The sequence below is a fragment of the Blennius ocellaris genome, assembly GCF_963422515.1.
Source record: "Blennius ocellaris genome assembly, chromosome: 7".
Taxonomy (NCBI): domain Eukaryota; kingdom Metazoa; phylum Chordata; class Actinopteri; order Blenniiformes; family Blenniidae; genus Blennius; species Blennius ocellaris.
The window spans coordinates 9495590-9516137 of NC_137656.1; the positions used below are offsets into that span (position 1 = coordinate 9495590).

At 46.4% G+C, this 20548-nt stretch overlaps 1 protein-coding gene across 1 annotated transcript; it reads right to left on the reverse strand.

Annotated features, from left to right (window-relative positions):
* Nucleotides 1–2092: 2092 nt before the first annotated feature.
* On the reverse strand, nucleotides 2093–20293 carry nsd3 (nuclear receptor binding SET domain protein 3). Its single transcript, XM_080499596.1, has 25 exons — nucleotides 20182–20293; nucleotides 17677–18533; nucleotides 15982–16227; nucleotides 15680–15842; nucleotides 15424–15578; nucleotides 13832–14473; nucleotides 13477–13753; nucleotides 13279–13379; nucleotides 12448–12493; nucleotides 12185–12315; nucleotides 11937–12062; nucleotides 11486–11612; nucleotides 11190–11390; nucleotides 9207–9386; nucleotides 8424–8570; nucleotides 6320–6476; nucleotides 5606–5808; nucleotides 5411–5523; nucleotides 5178–5324; nucleotides 4966–5088; nucleotides 3955–4071; nucleotides 3447–3588; nucleotides 3246–3352; nucleotides 2941–3145; nucleotides 2093–2533 (listed from the first exon to the last, which is right to left on the reverse strand). The coding sequence occupies exons 2-25, from the start codon at nucleotides 18487–18489 to the stop codon at nucleotides 2262–2264; spliced, it is 4941 nt and encodes a 1646-aa protein (XP_080355722.1). The 5' UTR covers nucleotides 18490–18533; nucleotides 20182–20293; the 3' UTR covers nucleotides 2093–2261.
* Nucleotides 20294–20548: the final 255 nt, after the last annotated feature.

Sequence of the window (20548 nt, forward strand, 5' to 3'; positions counted from 1 at the left end):
GCTTCCTCTTGCTATGACCCCACCCGAGTCCGGCACACACACGCACACACCTACACACAAACAAAAAAGAAACCAAACAAACCCAAAAACTGCTCTGACAAGTTTAAATTTCACGAGTGAGCCGCTTCACACTGCTTTTTTCTAATACCAATTAGAGTGAGTCAGGAAACAGAGTGACGAGAAGCGGCTGGGACCAAAGTGGAATCATTACACCAAATGTAAAAAAAAAGAAAGAAACAGAACTAGATACAGGCATAATATGTAAAACTCCCCATGTTTTTTTTTGTTGTTTTTTTTCTTTTAAAGTCTATTTCACTTACACTGCGGTGAGGAGGGAGACTAATTACTGCACTGGTGTCTGGGAAACGAAATTGGTATAAAATGTGGTGCAATAAATACAAAAAATCTGGACAGATGAGTGATTAAAAACACTGTACAGAAGTTTGTGTTTGTACATCATACTGGACTGTTGTTACACCAACACTTCTTTATATAAAGCCCAGCGTCGGGGAGGGGGGGGTGGGGGGGGGGGTGTTCTCTACAGGTGGAAATGAAAGACGTGCCTCTCGAGGCTTCTGGTTTGTCTGAAGCCGGCCTGGCAGTCATTCCTACCTGTGCCAACAAATTGTTCAACATGTTCAAAACAATAAGACAGCGTTTAGGCCACTTTCCTTGAATACAAAAACAAAAACTAAACATCCCCCCCCCCCCACCACCACCGCACCTCCACCCAGCGTGATTCGGACCGATTCGAGAGGCAAAAAAAATAAAGAAAAAAAAGAAGAAGTTACAACACCGACATTACTACGAGAAAAAAGAGGTATCCATTTTGAAACACTTGTCATATGTTGTTTTATACACATTTCTGTAGATGTCTGACCTATCTATGTTTGAGCAAGTGAAAGTGCTTTTCAGAAAAAAGTTTGGCAGGAAAATAAAAAGGGGGGGGAATCAAATCTATCCCAGTATGCCACTGAAGTGAAATTACTGAAATGGAGTGCATCTGGGCAGAAATTAACTCCAGCCAAAATCCAAATTAAGGCTTTAATATCAATACTTTAGGACAGCACCAGTAATCCCAGGCTGGGCGCCTCAGTCTGCTGTACAACCAACTGAACTACTCGGGAGGGAAATGTGAGAATTAGACTTCCAAATTAAAACGACGAGGATCTGTTGTGGTTGGTTTTTTTTGTTGTTTTTCTTTTAAAAAGGCGCCTCTTTCCTTCCAGGGAACAACCAGAGAGGCGAGGCTCCGCCCCCTTCTGCTCTTTAAGTACTTTACAATATTGTGAGCCAATTATGTACACAATGGCGAGTGAGACTGGCAATATGAAAATCACAAGTACTTCTGTAATGTCAGACCATTACACTATATACCATTATATTTCACCTTAATAGGACTATTTTCACAAGGAGGTCAGCGTAATGTTCAACACCGAAACAAACGAACGAACGTAATACACTACTCACCGAGATGGAGTGAGAGAATCTGTCTGTAAACATTAACAAACATAGATACTGTATATAATTATATTCATCTCTACCCATAAGTATATTAAAACCATGTTTAAGGAGGGTTGGAATGTAGTGTGGTCCTGAACGTAAAATTGCACAAAAAAAATCACTCGTTTCCCCCGAACCCGCTCCACTTTTTTTGTTTTTCTTTTTGAGAAGTTGACCGATAAAGTAGGACGACGCGTCGCGACCTTCAGGGGCGGCGGGAAAAAAAGAAAAGCCGTCCCGTGTGTTGAGATGCCGGCGTCGGGTTACAGCAGGTAAACACGGAGAGGAGGAATTCCGCTTTATATTTCTTCCTCCTCCTCCTCCTCCTCCTCCTCTTCCTCACTCAACGAGTTCTTCAAGTGTCGATGATGTGACAACACTTCCATAGCTGGGAAAAAAAAAAAACACACACACACAAAAACCCCCCCCAGAAACAATACAAATCATGAGGGGGTGACCTGGGCCCTCCGATGAGTGCAGGCGAGCTGCAGAGTGTTACTAGTGGTGTTTTATGGCAAAATAAAAAAAAAAAAAAAAAAAAAGGAGGGAAGATGGCGTGCTGTGACGCCTGGCCACGCCCCCCCTGCCGTCACCCCAGTTGCCCTGGTTGCCATAAACAGCATCGAGGTGTTCGTCAGTGTGCGGGGGGGCTCTGAATCGCTGCCGGTCAAAAAGCACTGTATTCCCTTTTTTTGTGTGGCGCAGCCGCATCGGGTCTGAAGCGCCGCAGGGAACGAGGTATCGGCGGAGCTGCGGTGTCACTTGGCGGCCGGCAGGCCCGACCCGGCCTCCGGCTCCTCTTTGACCCCGGTGGGACTCAGAGTGCTTCGCCGCTGTTGGGTGGCGCCGGCGCTGGTGCCCAGGGGGTTGAGCGGGTTGTGACTGGAGCAACAGGGGCGGTCCTCCAGTGAGGACGCCGTGAGCGCCCCCGCCTCGTGGTCCTGGCAGAACGAGCGGGGGCAGAAGTCACACAAAGACGAGGCCGGGGAGCCGCAGACGCTGCAGTCGTGCCACGGACATTCCCAGCGTCCTGCGGAGTGTGGGGTCAGAAGAGGCCAGTGAGGTGGATTTACAATTATCTCATAAAATCTGAATTTATTGATAAAAGATATTCCTCACCTTACAAAAGACAGCTTTTGAGGTCATGACCTTATATAAAGTCCACAATATCAACTGACACTAGAAGCCTTGATGGCGTCACATAATTCATGTCACATGAATTGAAATAAAAGCAGAAGTAACCGAACATGTGAAGTCATTCAGGGTCTAAATTTGATCATTTCGTCTGAACTGAAGCAGTTTTCAGAACGAGACATTTTCCAGAACCTCAAATTAGAAAGAATGTATCAATAGCAACACCTGACATGTCCTGCATGTGGACATTTAAATAGATTCACACCGAAATGCGGGGCCGATGTTAGCTCGCCGTGCGCTTACCGTATGGCGGCTTGTTGAGGTTCAGACACAGCAGGTGATAAGCTTTGGGACAGTCCTTTCTGTCGCACATCACCAGCTCTCCTCCTTCCCCGCAGCAGAAGCAGAAATACTCGTGGCTGTGTTTGCCCTCTGGCCGCAGCCGCCGCTTCTTCGGCTTCAGCTTGGCGTTCCTGGCCTTCTCCTCCTTCTCCATCACCACGGCACTCTGACCGGAGAGTAAAAGGTACATAAAAGGTTTGAAACCGAGCCTTCCACAGTCGCACGTTCACTACGGAGATTGTAGCGTTGAGGTAAATTGTCGTCACCGTTGGCTGCACCCCGAGGAACCCGGAGCAGTTATCTGCCCCGCAGTGGCAGGACGACCTCCTGTTGCCCACGCAGTGCAGGTTGTAGTTGAACGTCAGCTCCGTGCCTGCAGGAACACAAAGGTTTTGACATCGTTGAGACAAACGGACGTCGGCCGAACGACCCGACGCCCGTCTTGTCCCGGCTGCTCGCCGACTCACCGGACTCGATGTCGCAGAGGGTGAAGAGTCCGATGCGAACGTCTCCGTTTACTGTCCACTTCTGGGTTTCGCAGTTTGGGCTGCAGCTGTGGTTCATGAACCGAGACGAGTTTCCTTTCGGGCCCGCGTCGATCACTCGATCCTGCCGAGACAAAAAAAAGTAAATTTATGGCTCCACTGAAAATTTGAATTTAATCCTAATATTACGAGCTGCTGTTTTCTCTGGTTTTCATTACTTACCAAAAAAAAAAAGTATAACTTCCTTTAAGTATAAACCGAAAAAGTTCTTGTGGATGAAATTGACATATTCTTTTGAGAAGCTGGAGGAAAAATACTTTTAAAATGTAATGTTAGCTTCTATAAGTATGTTGTCTTCACATACAACGTTATATGTCCATATGTCAAAGTGCTCTTCAGCAAGACGCAGGAACTCCGTTATGAGGCAGCGTCTTGAAGCGCGAGAAAAGTGCTTAATAAGTTAAATCCATTTCCAGCGTCTTATCGTTACCTTGGTGAGTGTGAGCATGTAGAAGTTGGTCACGTGATTTTCATGGGCACGTTTGATTCGCTGCTGGCACTCCTCTGAGTCTATCACCTCTCCCACGTACTCCGTCACGAAGTCGCCCTAAAGAAAAAGGACAACAAACGTTTATTTCAGGCATCAAACCGAGACGCCGGGTTAAAAATGACACTTTTGAGTTCACGGGGGAGGAATGTATGATGTCATGTCATCCGCTGTGAGCTGGACAGATCAAGGTCATTCTCACTTCGCCAACAGCCATCTACAAAATAATGGCTTAAAATCTTGTATTGGCAAGTTGCAAAGTTATTCACCTCTCTTTCTGCACCTGTAAAAAAACTGAATGAATAAATCCTGAACTCGCACGTCCCCACTTGGTTCAGATCGCTGCTGCACTTCTTTAACTGTAGCACATGAAATTGAGAACTCCCATTCTATCCTGCATCGACTGCCCGTGCATCTACAGAGTTCATTTTAAGATCCTGTTGATTTTAAATCTATGAATGAGCTCTGCTAATTGGCTGCTCCTCAAAGCATGGAGGTCTCAGTGGTCTCGGAGCTTTTTCTTTCGCTGCTGCCAAATAATGAGAGTGATTTACCTCTGCTCATTAGTTGGAGCCCTTCAATGTCCATTTCAAAGACTATTCTTATAAGTCTTTTTCTCTCCTTGGCTTTCGATCCACAATGAGGCTAAACTCCTCTTTTTATTGTGTTCTCCTTTTTTTGGTTTTGAGTTTTTATGATTATTTATGTACAGTGTTTCAGCTTAGATTGTGTTTTAAGTGCCATATAAAGCCACATGCCTTGATAATTTTTTATTTCACAGCAAAAATATGTTGTTGAATGGAGAAAAAAAAAAATCCCATAGTTGAGACATGAGCCAGATGGTCAATGCTCGGCATAGATTAAATTAACGTATAGGAATGAAGTCAGTTATGAATCAGTAGCGGCGACGCGTTGAACGGTCGAAGGTGAAAACAGTGGAAGTTCCGCACGCACCTTCCTGAGCGCCTGGTTTGTCGTGAGGCCCCAGCCGCGCCCGTCTGTCTTTATCACTTCGGTTTCCGCATACAGCCGCTTCGAGAAACACTGATTCTCACAGTTGTCCCCTGCAGGACAAACCTGTTGACAACATGAAGGTAAAAAAAACAAAGTTAACAGCAGCAATGTATCAGCATCGTTTAATCACACTAAATATGTGGCCTCCAGACCTGTGGATGGCACTCGTACTGCAGCATACGGTTGAGACACTGAGAGTCGAGGCTGCAGGGATGCTCGTCCGTTGGTCTGCAGTTGCATCGCGGGATTTCTGACAAGTCGGCGACGTGCATCTGCACTTTCCCCACCGGTTTGTTGGACTGACGGGAAGACAACATCCACGGGATCAGTGAAAATGAACAAGGCGACATGATGGACTCCTCTTCGGCGGCGGCGACGGCAGTACCTTGATGAATTTGTAGGGCGGAGGTTTGCGGGAGTTGCGTTCCTGCTCCAGAGCTTCCCTGCTCTCCCTCTGAGCCTTAAGCTCCTGAAAGCGCCGTGCCGCTTCCTCCAAAGCTGAAACATCAAAACTCTCTCAAGACACTTGGCTCTCATACATCATGACAACACGTTCGCGGAAACGGAGATGATGTGTCACCTTTCTTGAAGGTTTTATTGATGTTGATCTGACCGGTGACAAAGTTCTTGTCATTCTCCACATAAGGGAAGACGCGGCCTTGGTTGATCCAGTAGTAGTCGTGGGAGCCAAAGAAGAAGACGGGGAAGTCGCCGACGTCATGCCGAAGGCTCTGAATGTTGGACGGGACCAGACGAGGGTTGCAGATCTCTGCTGGCCACCATCTGCGATGGAGAGGGAGGAAGACACGGTTTCAGCGAGAGGGACGATACGGGTTTATAGAGAAAGCCTCGGGGGTGATGTCACACTCATGTACAACTCTGCTTCTAGTTTTTTCTTACTGAAAGAAATAATCATATTTGAGGACTTTGCAGAAAAATACACATTTCCTGGGAGTCAGAATTCATGCTTACTGAACTGTGACTGCTGAGATCGACATGATCGACCCACAGCAATCACTTCTTTTTAATGGCAGAGAAATTCTCCAGCACTGTGACGCTCGGTGCAGCATCTTATCTGACACCGAATAAATAATTCCAGGCTGACAGTGAGGCGCTGACATTTTCCAAGCAGACAATAAGTTTCTCACTTGATTTGTTTTTTTTAATTACATTTTCCCAAAAACTTTCCCAAAATAGCAACTATTCATTAAGCATTTGACCAGAAATGAAACCATAGCGTAAATGGACTACAGCACAACCCTCTCCAGGCTGTTAACCAGTGCTCTCTGCCTACCTGTAGTTGCCCAGTTTGACCCAGACAATTTGTTTGTAGTGAGGTTTCTTTCCTGCCCTGCAGTCACTGCAGGACCACGGACCCTCCGGCATCTCCATCTCCAGACACTCCGGGTGGAAGGAAGCTGGGCATGAGTCGCAGCACAGCAACTTGCCTCCTACATTTGAGTAGTGTGTGTGTGTGTGTGTGTGTGTGTGTGTGTTGTGGGAGGTGGGTTTGCAAAGAAAGGAGGAGTGTATGATTAGGTGATGCACATTAATCCCTGGACAAACTCTGAATCTCATTTGCAGACAAGCCAAAAAGAGGTAAAAAATAAAAAAATAAATAAAAAGAATACTGCCAGGGTTAATAAAAAATTGGATTTTATGTTTAATGGGAGACAAACAGTAACACTAAGGGGAAAATATTTTGAAAAAAAAAAAAAAGATACAAAAATAGCATATTCTGAGCGACAAATCTGAAGTCACACTGCATTGCAGGGGGGTTAACATGATGGTTGGAGCAGTAAGAGCATGTCTGGCAATCAGATTCAGAGCACTGTACCAAGATCAGTCTATAGGAAATACATGCGGCAGCACCAGAATCAAATCAGCCAGCGAGTTTAATGAGGGTTATACTCATATAACAAATTATTGGCAAAAAAAAGCAGGCATGCAGTCCTGCAGGTAAAGCGAACTTGTCCCATCACACATAACACACCCTGCACCGACCAGCTTGCATGGAATCGTTCACACATCGCAATATCCCAAATGGTTTTTTGTTGTCATCGTCAAATATTACCAACTCACAGTGAATTTGATCTTCTTTTTTTATTTTTTTTTTGTATAGTCAAATCAAAATTCAGATTGGGATTATAATTCCATCCAAGGCAGGTCAAAGAGAAAATGGGGGAAGGGGCGCAAAAATATATCACCTGATAATCTCAGTCAAAAAAAAAACAAACAACAAAACAAAACAACAAAAAAAACCACTTGGTTGCAGTCAGCGTAAAAGAGGTGAGGGCTGGACAAGGCCTGTCAAATGAAAATAAAAAACCAAGCCCAAAGTGCTGAAGCAGAGAAGCAGAGCGTCTCCAGCAGTGAAAAGCTCCACGGACAGACCCTGAACCAACCAGAGCATCCTGCATCAGGGCATCACACAGAGGCGCTGCAGCTCTGAGCACAAACTAGTTTCCCAGCACCGAATGTGTTTTGTGTTGAATTTTGGAGCGAGGCTGCTTGTGCGTGCACAACCAGCCTCGCAAAAGGGCCTCGTGCAAGAACCACTCAAGAAAAATTAGTTTAGTTTGGTGTTTTGTTTTTTTTACCATTCAGGAAAATAACCAGATGTACAAATCAGTCCTGCAACTCATACAGACACATTTGCCAGCATTTGACTTTAAGCATCATATTGGTAATGTTTTATGAGAAATAATTAAAATGTTAATTTCTAAATAAGAGAGTTGAAGAAGTTTGCTTTAACTATCTAAATGTAAAATTTATTTTTTTCTTCTCCTCTAATAACAGGTCAAGAACGTCGATTAAGCTAATTCAGAGGAACACGATCACAACAATGACGAAGAGGCCAGTTATAATAATCGGGTTAAAAGAAGAAAAGTTTATACTCAGCATGACGCCTCATGTAGACGTTGCAAATGTTTCAGAGTGTCTGTCTCACTACCGTCATGTTGTTGACCCTCTGAACTCCTTGAACGTATCCATTCCCATTCATTTAAGAACCGAGTAGAATCAGTTCGTTCAGAATCATTCAAATCTGTGCAGGTCAAACCACAACATGTCAAATTTATCGGTTCAAAAACAACATTTAGCTCATTTGTTAATTTGACTCCAGTACAACGGAGTGTTTTTGAGTTAAAAAGAGAGGGATGTTCTTGCATGAAGCCCGCATGTCGACGGTTAATGTGTTAGGGAACTTGGCCGAAGTTAAATTTGCGCCGCTCTGCATTAAAATTAACTGCGTGGTCAATCAGTTAATTGAGTTTGCACCTCAAGGCTTTGAAATGACAGACGTTTAACAAACAGGGAAACTAAATCAGGATGGGAGCAGGCACAGCACAAACACAGACCAGTGGGACAAAGGAGAAAGAGAAAAACTGTTCAGTTACCTTTCCCAACATTCTTTTTGGTAGCTGACGAAGGAGAGGGAATCATAGGTAATTTCAACTCAGCACGATTTGACTCAGTCAGAAGGTAGTGGGACTTATAGGCATATGAACTTAATATGGTGTCAGTAAGGTCCTGCACTAACAGCCCTACACAAGACACACAGGAAGAGACGGGGGTGAGCCGCAGTCAAACTCGAAAAAATTACCCAAAAATGTACAAAACGAGAAAGAACAAAACGCACGCGCACGCACACACACACACACACACGCGCGCACACACACACACGCACGCACAAAGAAACAAGTAAAAAACAAAACGTGTCCCGACAACGGGGCCAAACAGTGCACTCAACTCAATAATCTAATCTGGCTCAGAAGTGTTTCAAGTGGAGTGCAATGTAGCAGCATGAGTCATTCAGAGTGTTAATACTGTGATGGAGAAAACACACATTACATGTCCCTGCACTAATAATCACGAGCGACAACGCCAAACAAACATGTATCGTTAAATTATACCAACAGCACAGAATAGCGGACGACATCACGTGAGGTTTCAGGGTTCAGTCATGAGACGTAACCACGGCTTCCATCAGTAAATCCAAAGCAGGACGGTTAAAAAAAAAAGGCCCCCCCGCTGAAGCCCCAGTGTGGAGTCCCAAGCGGAGACGTACTGTATGTATCCTTGTTTAGTAGCGGGCGCTAAAATTAGCCAGTTGATGCCACAATCGTCATGTGCTGTCGGGAAGGAAGACGGTCAACATTTGACGGCTGTGAAGCGCTTACCTCTGGCACACAGGAAGCACCATCCCACGTTGACCGGCGAGGAGAGCAGGCCGTTCTTCTTGCCGCTGCCGTGGTTGCTGCAGATCATGATGTGGTGGGTGAGGATGACGCTTCCGGCCGCCATGCAGCCGTCACCCGTGTGGTACGCCAGCGGGCAGCGGATGCACCGGATCAGACGACCTGGAGGTGGAGGCGGAGGGCAAAGAAGGAGCTGGAGGTTCATCCAGGCTTTATCGAGAGGCGCAGAGTCACATGAACTGATGTGAGCCTAAAATAGGTCCGAGTGTCTTATGGACTCGTGCTGTGATTAAACAGAATCGGGAGGAAGGATAAATAGTCATTAAACTCCAGAACCCTCAGTCTAACTCTCTTGTGACTCAAATCTGACAGATTTGTTTTGATTTGACGTCGTTCGGAAGTTAAATATGGTGATGAAATGTATGGATGCCAGGGAAGAAAAGAGGTATGTTGTAAAACTTGATTATAGACGAAGAAAAAACAAAACAAAGGACAAACCATGATTTAATAGCCAACATTGTGTCTGTTTTGCGTGGCACCAGTCAGTACACTGCTTGATGTGTAAGGTTATTCATGTGTTTTTAGTTTGCCACTTCAATGTGTTGTTTTTTTCTTAATTTCCAATTAACTTTACAATTCATTTTATGAACAATTGTTCAAATAGTTTATATTAGGAAAAATATTAAAAAGGCAAACTGTAACCTTCAGTTCACCTCTGAGCTGCACAGAAAACTAGGGATTGTGAGATGTTTAGTCCAACAAGTAACACTTAAGAGCCCCGAACTTCAAATTTCAACAAAAAGAGAGATATTTTTAAATGCAAAATATGGGGATTTTTTTTTTTTTTTTTTTTTGGTCAAACAATCAACTCTTTATATTTATTTTCCCTTTAACGGTTTAACCGCTCACTCTATATGCAATCAGAATGTACAGTTTGAGTTAAGGATTTATAACAAATGACACTTGGCTGCGTTCGTCAATATCCTGCTGTGAGGCCTGGTTCCGTCCCTCTCGTCTGTACAAGCACACTCCTGCTCTATAAACCTTACTTTATAGATCCTCCTGGGGAAATGACTTCTCTGCGCCTATCCCATCATATTCATTCATAGTTAACCATAAATATTCATACTGAGAGTAGTGGGCTGCTGCAGCCCAGCACTGAGGGAGCAGTTGGGGGGGGGGCCTCTGATTTGAAGGTCCCAACCAAAGAGTGCTTTTAGTTTCAGTTGCTGAACTGGACACAGAGCTGGGACTGTGTCGACAAATGTAACACAAGAAGCGTAGCAACTTTTAGTAAGTTCTCTCGGTTAATTTTTTTCTGCAGAAAGTGTGTATCTTTTCTTACTCTCAACCATGTATTATGACAAAGTGTCGGGTCTTTGACTGTTCCACCCCTAATAATAGCAAGATTTTATTTCTGTTGTTGGTGAGACAATAAGCAGACTAAATGGAAGAATCTAATTACACAATACTGTAACTAAGTCCTATTTTAGAATATTTATTTACTACTTAATACCCAAGTACAATTCAGACTATAAAGTCACCGCTGATTACGGCCACGACTGGAACTAATCTTCAGTCATTTAATCCGCAGTCTCATAAGCAATAACTTTTAATTCTTTTAAAAGCGAATATTCCTGTTTCATATTTACTATTCATAATCAAATTGCAAGAGTGTATGTTTTATATACTTTGTGAGAAATGGGCTTTGAAAGTATACCTGCTTTTGAAAAAAAAAATATATACATATATATTTCTTGCATTTAAAAGTAGCTTGGACTGGTGTGGGTGGTTCTGTACTTTTACATTAGTCATTTGTAAGACTCTTACAATAAGTGCAATTAGGTTACAATAAATGCTTTACAATTGAAATTTTTGGGTGGATCAATCACCAGCTTCTTTTGGCACTGCAGACTTAAGCTGGACCGTCAGAGAATCTGAAAGACAAAGCAGAAGCTTCGGTACCTTTGCTGGCCCGTTGCAGGTCTCTCTCCAGGCAGCAGGTTGAGCAACTGTGCTGGGGGCAACTAAATCCTCCGCCTGGGCCGCTGGTGGTGCCCGGGAGCTTTCGAACACAGTCCTCGTGGTAGTAACAGCCGCACCCGGACGCCGAGCAGCGCGTCACTTCCCGGCTGGCCGTTTTACAGCTAAAGCAAGGATGGCTTCCTGGAAGAGGAAAGACCCGAGAGTCCTGATGCAGAGAAGATCCACACAGAACAGACGTGACCGTGGCGCCGCCGACGGCACTCGCGGTCACTCACCGTTTCGACACTCCGCGCAGGTGAATCGGCCCTCGGGTGGCGACGACAGACCCAGGCAGTCCAGATGAAACTGCCGGTTGCAGTCACCTTCACACACCACCAGCCCCTCGCCATACACCTCACAGATCTGCACAGAAACAAGGAGCGAGGAGGTAAGTACGGCACTCAACCGGACGCCTGCGAGATGTGGTGTCCTCTCTGTGTGGAGTTTGCGGACTGTATGTTGGGGGGGGGGGTCTAAAACTGTGTATGAGGTTAACTGGCTATTCTAAATTGCCCATAGGTGTGAGTGTGTCCGTCTCTGGGCTGGTGACCCGTCCAGAGTGTACTCTTGACTCCCCCCCCCCATGGTCAGCTGGGATCGGGTCCGGCCACCGATAACCCCGAATGGCTAAAGTGACATAGAAGATGGATGAGTCAAAGATGAAATAAAGACGACCGATAAACTAACCTGGCACACTGTGTCTCTTTTGCCGGTGCCGCTGTCCTGACGGGACAAGCCGGAGTCGACGGACTGGGTGTCTGACGCGTCTGCATCCGCCGCTGCTGGACTGTCGAGGCTCTTCCCGAATAAACCCTGGAGCAGAGAGGAAACAAGTGTAAACCACTGCACTGAGCAGCGCTATCGCACGCTGTGATCAGCAGTACATTGCTTTGTGTATATCTTAAAAAAAAAAAAAAAAAAAAATGTACCCCTACCTGTGGGTCGTTGAGGCCTCTGGAATCAGAATCAGAAGTGTCTCTGTACTGCGATGACGCCATCTCAACGTCTGTTGACGCTCTGCTTCGCTTCTTCAGGGGTTTGCAGGCATCCGAGATCTCACTGGCCCCTTAAGAATCACATGGGAGGACAAAAAAAAAAAAAAAAAAAACCTTTTTTTTTTTAACTTTCATCTGTAATGCCAATAACAAGCTCACAGAGAATAGGTGTTTAACCCCAGCACGTGGGAAGAATCTTCTACCTTTCTGTGAACCCGTCCTGAGCGTGGTCTCTGGCGCCATCTCGTCCTGCGAGGAGATAAAAAAAGGTGAAAGTTTATTTTGATGTGGTGAGTATTTTGATCTGGGTGAGAACATGATCCATAAACGGGGCCTACGCCCCTTCATTCAATATATTACCTCCATGAAGACATGCTTTAATTCCTTTCTTTCCCCGTACAACCCGTTAACTACACAAGTAATCCTTCCATTTATTCGACTGGAGATGGAAAACGCAGTAAAACTGTTGCCTGAGCAGCCATTGAGCTTTAAAAAAAAAAAAAAAAATCCTCTCTGCCTCTCCGGCAAATCTAAGTAGCCTGAGGAGCCTTCAAAGTAATGAAAAACTAACCAAAGCTGTTGACCCATATCCAAGCCTTTATTGTAGCTCATATTTTGGCCTTAATTTCCTTCATGAATGTAGAAGACAAATGAGCACAAGTTCCAGGTGAAACAGGGGGACAGATGCTGCCATTGTATTCAACATTAAATACTTTATTTCCATAATCGACATGATTGTTTGGATGTTGCTTTATTTAAAGGTCACTTCAAAGACAGAAGAAGACAGATGGAAATGGGGAAAAGAAGTCACTCATGGAGCACATAGTACAATAAATAATAAAACACATGAAATCAAACTGATACAATAACAATGATTTCATACAACAAATGAGGTAAAAAAATCAAATAAAGCAAACAAACAAACAAACAAAAAAAACAAAGAAACAAAAAAACCAACGCCACACACAGACGCATTCTTTTCAGTGCGGTCCTTTGTTTGTCTAAGCAGCAGGTTAGCTGAAGAGGATGGATACCTGTTCCTTTTTGGTTTTCTTCTTGGGCACAGGATCGTTGCCCCTCTCAGACTCAGACCTGCTCCTGACTGACCGCCGCTGCAGCTTCCTCTCCTGAGAGCCTGCGAACGACACAAACCTCCAAGTAAATCATCCCCGCCTTACGCCGGGTGACACTTGAGCCAAACTTTGGGCTGAACTTTGTTCGCGTTTGTCAACCTTGTCGACTGCTGTGGTGTGATCCAGGAGAAGAGGTCTGCTGCGCTCCTCCCTCCTCGCTTCTCCGGCTGGCGGGCGAGCCTCTTCTCTCCTCCCCCTCGTCCTCGCCGTCGCCCTCACCCTCGCCGTCGCCCTCGCCGTCACCCTCGCCCTCGCCCTCGCCATCGCCATCGCCCTCACCTTCACCTTCACCCTCACCCTCGCCATCGCCCTCGCCCTCACCGTCGTCACCATCTTCCTCCTCTTCTGGACTGGGCTCGGGTTTTGCTCTGCTGTCCTGCTGAAGGCAAACATTTAGTTAGGCCTCCCGGGACAAGCCTGCTGTACACGTCTCCTTTTCTGTGCGAACACTGACCTCAGGTGAGCAGTATCCCAGGTCGGGCTGCCTCGCCTCCCTCTCCACCCGCTCCTCCTTCTCATCCTCCTTTTCCGCCTTCGGAGACGCGGCGGCTTTTTTCTGCAGGAGAGGCCAGTCGCACTTCGTGATCTCCACGTTCAGCCTCTTCATGGTGATGGAGAGGGGCAGCAGCTTCCTGGCGGCGGCCGTTTTCCAGGCCCGGACCGGGGGAGGGGAGTCCTGCCGCGCTCGGGTGTCGCAGCCCGAGTTCTGTTTCGGGGAGCTGTTCCTTCGCTGGTCCCTCCTCTGGCTCTTCTCGTCCTGCGAGACCTGCGAGTTGGCGCCGTCGTCCGCGTTGGAGACGCTGCACTGCCTCCGGGGCAGCAGCCGCCGCGGCGGCGGTGGCTCTCTGTCGGGCGACTTCACGCCGGCGTCCTCCTTCTTGCTGATGGAGCTCATGGAGCCGCTGGATCGCCGGCTTCGCTTCTCGGGCCTGATGTTGGGTTTCTTGCAGAGCGGGGGTTCGTTGGGGTCCGGGTCCACGTAGATGAAGGTGTAGTTATCGATTCGCTCCTGGCGAGTCATGACGAAGGCGTCCTCCGCATGGCCCACGCCCACCTCCCACTGAGAGCGCTCACGCTGAGGGATAGGCTTCAGAAGCTGGACAAAGTAAAAAGATAAGTATGTCATCAAGTAAAGTCAACAATGTGCACGTTGCCTTAATAAGACACACTCACACCTTTTTATTACATGAGTATAAACAACTCTCCTGTCTTACTGGAACCTGGTGACAATTTGTCCCACTGGTAGCGAGGGGAAACGCTTTGTGGACCTCACAAAGATGAATGTTGCTCAAATCTGGTGCAATCAAACACTTAAAAATATAAATATGTTCGTATCGTTGTCAGCTTGAGACCCTTGACTGGATATGGTACCGCTACCTACAGCTAATGTTTACAACAAATGATCAAATACTGGATATAATTAGCCCTAAGATCAAGGAATTCTGGGTGGGAATTAGCTCCCAGATTGATCGTATCCAGAGACACAAACTTCCCCAGACTATTTATCGAATGGAAGACTCCCGGCCCCCTCGGTTAACCGGTGGTTCTGTCCAATGGGTCATCGGGCGGCACTGGCAAAGCTCACGTTCAGACTCATGATCGGGACTCTTGATATTTCTTTTTTTTTTCGGTGTTGTATTGAAAATGTCAATAAAAAATATAATATCAATCTCAAAAAAGAAAAAAAAACAAAAACAAAAGAAGAAAGTGAGCAAAATTGTAGTCAACAATTATTTCTTAGTGGAACTCTCTTCTAATTAGCTGAGGGTTACAATATAATAGGGTTTTTTTACAATATAAAAACAACCTAATTCACAGCTATTTCTATGTGCAGAATGTAAAGTGTTACGCATAATTATTATTTTTTTTTAACAACACTACATTTAAAGCTTGCATTTCCTGATAATCATGTTATTGAAGGTTAACAATGCATTTAATCCCTCTTCCTCGGAAAACGCCAGCATAGCATCTGGGGAGCGAACAAAACGCCGCGCACGCCGGATGCGCGAGCGCTCCGACAGTGTCTTTCATGTCACCCGTACGTACTTTGTGCCTCTCCACGGGGTTTGAGGTTTTGCGAAGCGTCTCGGCCTGCAGATCGTCAAACTGCTGCTTGCCCTGGTACACGAATATCCTCTTCTCGTGGATCCAAGCTCGCTCTGCAACACTGCCGAAGAACTGGACGTGATACTCCCGGTGCCCTGCGCAAGCCACCCGAACGCCGGGACAATTCGTTAGCGTTCGCGTCTCGTTCGTCCGCCAAAGAAAGCGTGTCGATTTAAAGTGTTTCGGCAACGTTTACCTCTGGTGTTGATGCGAGTGTGGACCTTCATCTGCGGGTCGGAGGAGACCATGCATGGCCACCAGGGGTAGGTCCCCACCTTTGACCACACCAGGTCGCCTATTACAAACTCCTTGCAGAAACCAGTCTCTTGGATCACAGAGGGATGGTGGACCTTCGGGACCTGAAAACAACAGCGGGCAAGCGATTACTGGTCTGCCTTCAAAGTCTGCGCAATTACAAGCGCTTCCGACAAATACGCAGGCGATCTGTGTGTGCGCAGAATTCAAACAGCGTTGGAGAGGGAACGACGGAGCTCTTGCCTTCGGCGTTTTTGGTTCGGTTTTGATAACGGTCTTCGGAGGCTGCTCCGTCTGGGCTGGCGGCGTTTCTCTCGGCTGGGCCTGGACGTGGGTGTCCTCTGTCTGGCCCGTGGTACCCGTCTGCTCTTGGCTGGGCTCCAAACTCTGTTCCTGGACCTGCAGCAGCCTCGCGCTCTTTTTCCTCTTCTCCTTCTTCCTCTCATGTCTGCGCTGCATCTGAGCGGCGTCGTTCTTCTGAGACTCCTTCTGAAGATGAGAGTAGAAAAAAAGAAAAAACAGCAGTGATGAGATATCAGCTTCTCTCTTCTTCTTTTTTTTTTTTACTATATAAATGCGAGTCAGAAATGGATCTCTTGTCTGCTGAAATCAAAACCGCCTCAGATCTGCACATCTTAAGTGCTGCTGAGGAGATGATTAAAAGAAAACCAAGACATGTGCAGTGTAACAACTGCATTTGAATTTTAACAGGACTGATTCGACCCCTGGTTAGGATGCAGTGCTATTGTTCTGTGCTGCATTGAGCTGAAACGGGCACCATCTGCAAATTAATTAATAAATAGCCTTTCAAAAATGTTTTTAACCCCCCCCCACACACACACACACAATTGAAAAGAGAAAATGAAACGGAAATGTTGTTAGTGTCCCTGAAGTATAACGTTGCCCTGCTTTCCATGGTGTGAAAACAACAAACCATAAGTATTTGTGTATGCCTGAAAAAAGATAACTATTTGTAAGCATCATTCCTGAGACTTGTTTTATCCATATTTTGTCTTTTTCTGGGACTTTCCAGGCTAAATATTCACAATACAAACATTTTTTTAAAAACTGAAATTAACCCGAACAATCTACCTTAAGAATAGACTGGTTCATGAAATCTTATCACAATGTTGAAATGTGAAATATTGACTTATTTCACACAATTCATCTGTGTATACAAAGTTCTATAAATAGACTGATGAACTACGATGCAGCATTATCTAATCTTTATCGGTCAGATCGGGTCAGGCCCCCCCCTCGCCTTTCTTCCATTGATTGAAGTGTAGCAGCACAAATGACCTACAGTAACATCACAGACAGTTTTATTGACTTGCAGATTTGAATAACAATGTGTTATAAATACAGTATATAAAGCCTTAAAAAGGATGAAGGAAACTGGGTCAGATTCGGTCGCTTGGCCGGAAGACTATCTAAATAAATGTCCACATTAAGCTTCTGTTGCACATTTTTCTTTGACTATTCAGTTGATGTTGGAAACAACACAAACCTACACCACTAAATATCACATTTACAACCAAATGAGGAAGGTCAACATCAAATTTGGTTATTTGAGAAGGTTTTTTTTTTTTTTTTTAACTAAAGAAGTTCAACAATTGAGAATAAATGTTCAGAGAGAAAAAGCAAATACACAGATCCTCTGCTGACATTCTTTTGTGGTCATTGTGGTTACCTGGTGGCTCCTACAAAATCTCCTCGAGCCCACCTAACGCATTACGAATAGAATAGAATAAGATAGAATAGAATAGAATAGCTTTATAAATCCCAGAGGAAAATTTTTGAAATCAAATATGAATGTTGTCACCAGACTCATTTCAGAGGACATGAGAGTGGTGTTTTTTTTATTGAAACAACACATCATCAGAGTCTAAACCCGGGTCATGTGGTGATTGGTGCCAGTAAGCTGCTGGACGTCTTTACCTGCAGTTCTTGCAGCAGGTCGCCGCACAGCGCAGATTCAAACAGCTCCTTCCCGTTCTGATACGTCTTGATGATCTTCAGCTTGATCTCCGGAGAGCTGGTCTTCTTCAGCACCCCGGCGCTGATGTTGGACGGGGCGCGCAAGGGCTGCGACGACGGGGTGCTGTCCACGAGGGAGGGGGGAGGGCTGGAGGACGGCAGATGTAGCGGCGGCGGTGGCGGGAGGGTGTGGGTCATGATGTGAGGCGTCTGAGGGAGGTGGTGCTGGGTGGGCAGCGGCTGCGGCGGGGGACTCTGCGGGTGCGAGTGGGTCTGTAGGTGAGGCGGATTGGAGTGGAAGTGGTGTGCGTGGTGGTGGTGATGGGGGTGATGGTGGTGGTGGTGGAGGTGAGGGTGATGCGTGGGGAGCGGGGGAGACACGGGAGAGAGGGGCCTCTCCTGGAGGCCGGGGCCTCTCAGGACCGTCCCCTCGCCTGGCATGAGGCCGTGGTCGCCGTAGCTCCGTATGGCCCCGTATCCGTTGGCGGAGCCATTGGGGAACTGCGAGTACATAGAGAACTTGGCCTGCGGCTCGTATATCCCCAAACCCGTCGGGTAGCCGTTGGGGACCTGCGGCATGTCCTCCGAGCCCGACGGCGGGTAAGAAAACTCTGCATCCAGAGCAGCATCGTAGGAGGGACCACCATCCTCACCCGGGTCACTGCCGGTGTCGCAGGTGCCTTCCTGTCTGATGTTGGCTGAGTCAATGAGCTGAGGGGGTTGCTGAATTGTATTTCCCATGATCCCTTGCATGAAAGAGAAGGAGAAATCCATTGTTGGGCTCCTGCATCCTTAACTGTCTTTTTCTTTGACTGGACCTGTCGACAAAGACGTGCAATTAACAGAGACATAGAAGAGCGCTAATTAGACAATCAATCAGGATCTGAGCATTAATCCTTTACAAATCCAGAAGACACGATTCCACATGCAGCACCACTTTTAACACGGCATCCTGCCACTGCCCGAGCACACGTTTGCATTTCTGGATGTTTAATTGACCGTCAAATGTTGTGCATACTGCGCCTTCATAATGTACAGTTTACCACAGAGGCTCAGGAACCCGCCACCAATCCCCAGTCCCACTGTGGGACACAATCCAGCCTGGAGCTGCGTGGCTTTTCAGGAATTTCACTTACGCTTAAAACATAAACCAAGTACTCTGAAAGTTTACATTTTGGCCTTTTGCTCCGCCACACATGCAAAACAAGCTCCACTGCTCCAATCTGACCTGAGCTATGACACATAGCTGATCTGAAACATGTGTAATAATCACCGCATAAGCAGTTCGACTTCAAATGAACTGATTAATGCAAGTTAAACGTGAACACCTGCACTTGATGAAAACATCTGCTTTTATGGGTGGGAGTTGGGACTTGGAAGGGTCAGAAACTGAGCTAAAAACAACCACAATTCTTAATACTTAACACCCAAATCCCTGGCAGGCCAGACTAAAGACTGGGCTCCTGTTGGACGCACATCAACCATGTGTGTGTTTTGTCTCTCTTCACACACTATGGATCGTTTGGCGTTTGATCCTTCCATCATTACAAACACATGCGGCTGGCCTACTACTACAAACAAAACAAAAGTGCAGCTACCAGTGGCTGCTCTTGCCCTCCTGCACTCGCATCGTGTCTGCTGGTAATCTTTCAGGGATAAATGTGTATTTTTGAAGAGACTGATCCAGAGCTCGTGGTGTGATTGGCGAGCAAGGCTCGCGCTGCCCTGCGCAGAGAAAAGGTGAATAACGGTGATGTAAACATCCACAAGGAGTCAAGCTGCGGTCACCAGCTACCTGTACGCATTCGGAGCGGGGGCATCGGGGGGTTATTATGTGGCCCTGGGGGGGACATTGACACCTGCCCGATAGCTGTGTGCCTTTATCTTCTACAAACAAACAAAAAAATGTTTCTCTGGGTGATCTTACAGCTTCCTGCGATGTTAGCATGAAGCTACCTGGCATCAAAGCGGGTCGTAATGGAGAGATGTGGGCCGCCTAAAAGGACATTAGAAACACACACGTCGCAGGGAGACAATAGTTTGCCTTTCGAGCTGCACGGATACGCGTTTCCAGCCTGTGTTTATCCGTGAACGGACACCACACATGGAGCTAGATGAAAGAAGTGTGTGTGTGGGGGGGGGGAGCTAATGTTGGCTAGGCTAACGCTCCGCTGCCAATATGGCTGCCCGTGCCCCTTTAAATCAAATTGTCTGCCGTGATTAAACCTCCGTCTCCGGCGGCTTGCGGGGGGGAAGATGTGCCAGAAAAGCGAGCTTTGACACGATCCGTGTGTCCGGAGAGGGGCAGATAACGACATGCAGAAACGGCAAAACGTCGCCTCCGAGGAGGCGGAGGAGGAGGAGAGGAGAGGAGAGGAGAGGAGAGGAGAGGAGCAAAGGAGCAGCACAGATTTTGAGTCGAAAAGATGCAGGCGAATATTTATTAAAAAAAAAAAATGTCAATACCTTCAGCGTGTCCCATTCTAAACACATACACCAGCCAGCAGCGTGTCCTCGTATAATAAAAAAAAGGTAGGGAAATAAAAAAAAAGGGGGGGGGGGTAAAATAAAAATAATAATCCTGTAATATTGAAGAAAAAAAAAGCCCAGGCCTTTCCTTTTCGTTTTAACGCAATTCTTCACAGAGAGGAGGAGGGGGTGTTACGCTATCTGCTCGCTACCCAATCCCAAAGCTTGGCTCGTCGTCAATGTAAGGGACCTGAGCATTTTTAGTCCGAAGAGAAAAGAAGGGGAAAAAAACGAGAGAGAAAGAAAGAAGCCCAGCCGGAGACAGACACGTCCACCTCGCGCCTCCTTCCCCTTCTTCTTGTAT

What these genes read in the sequence shown, in the direction of transcription:
- nsd3 (XM_080499596.1), bottom strand. Translation starts at nt 18,489, where the DNA reads ATGGATTTCTCCTTCTCTTTCATGCAAGGGATCATGGGAAATACAATT. An exon ending in TGGGATACTGCTCACCTGAG is followed by an intron (nt 13,754 to 13,831) that starts GTCAGTGTTCGC and finishes TGCCTTCAGCAG; the next exon opens with GACAGCAGAGCAAAACCCGA. An exon ending in CAGGACGGGTTCACAGAAAG is followed by an intron (nt 12,316 to 12,447) that starts GTAGAAGATTCT and finishes GTGATTCTTAAG; the next exon opens with GGGCCAGTGAGATCTCGGAT.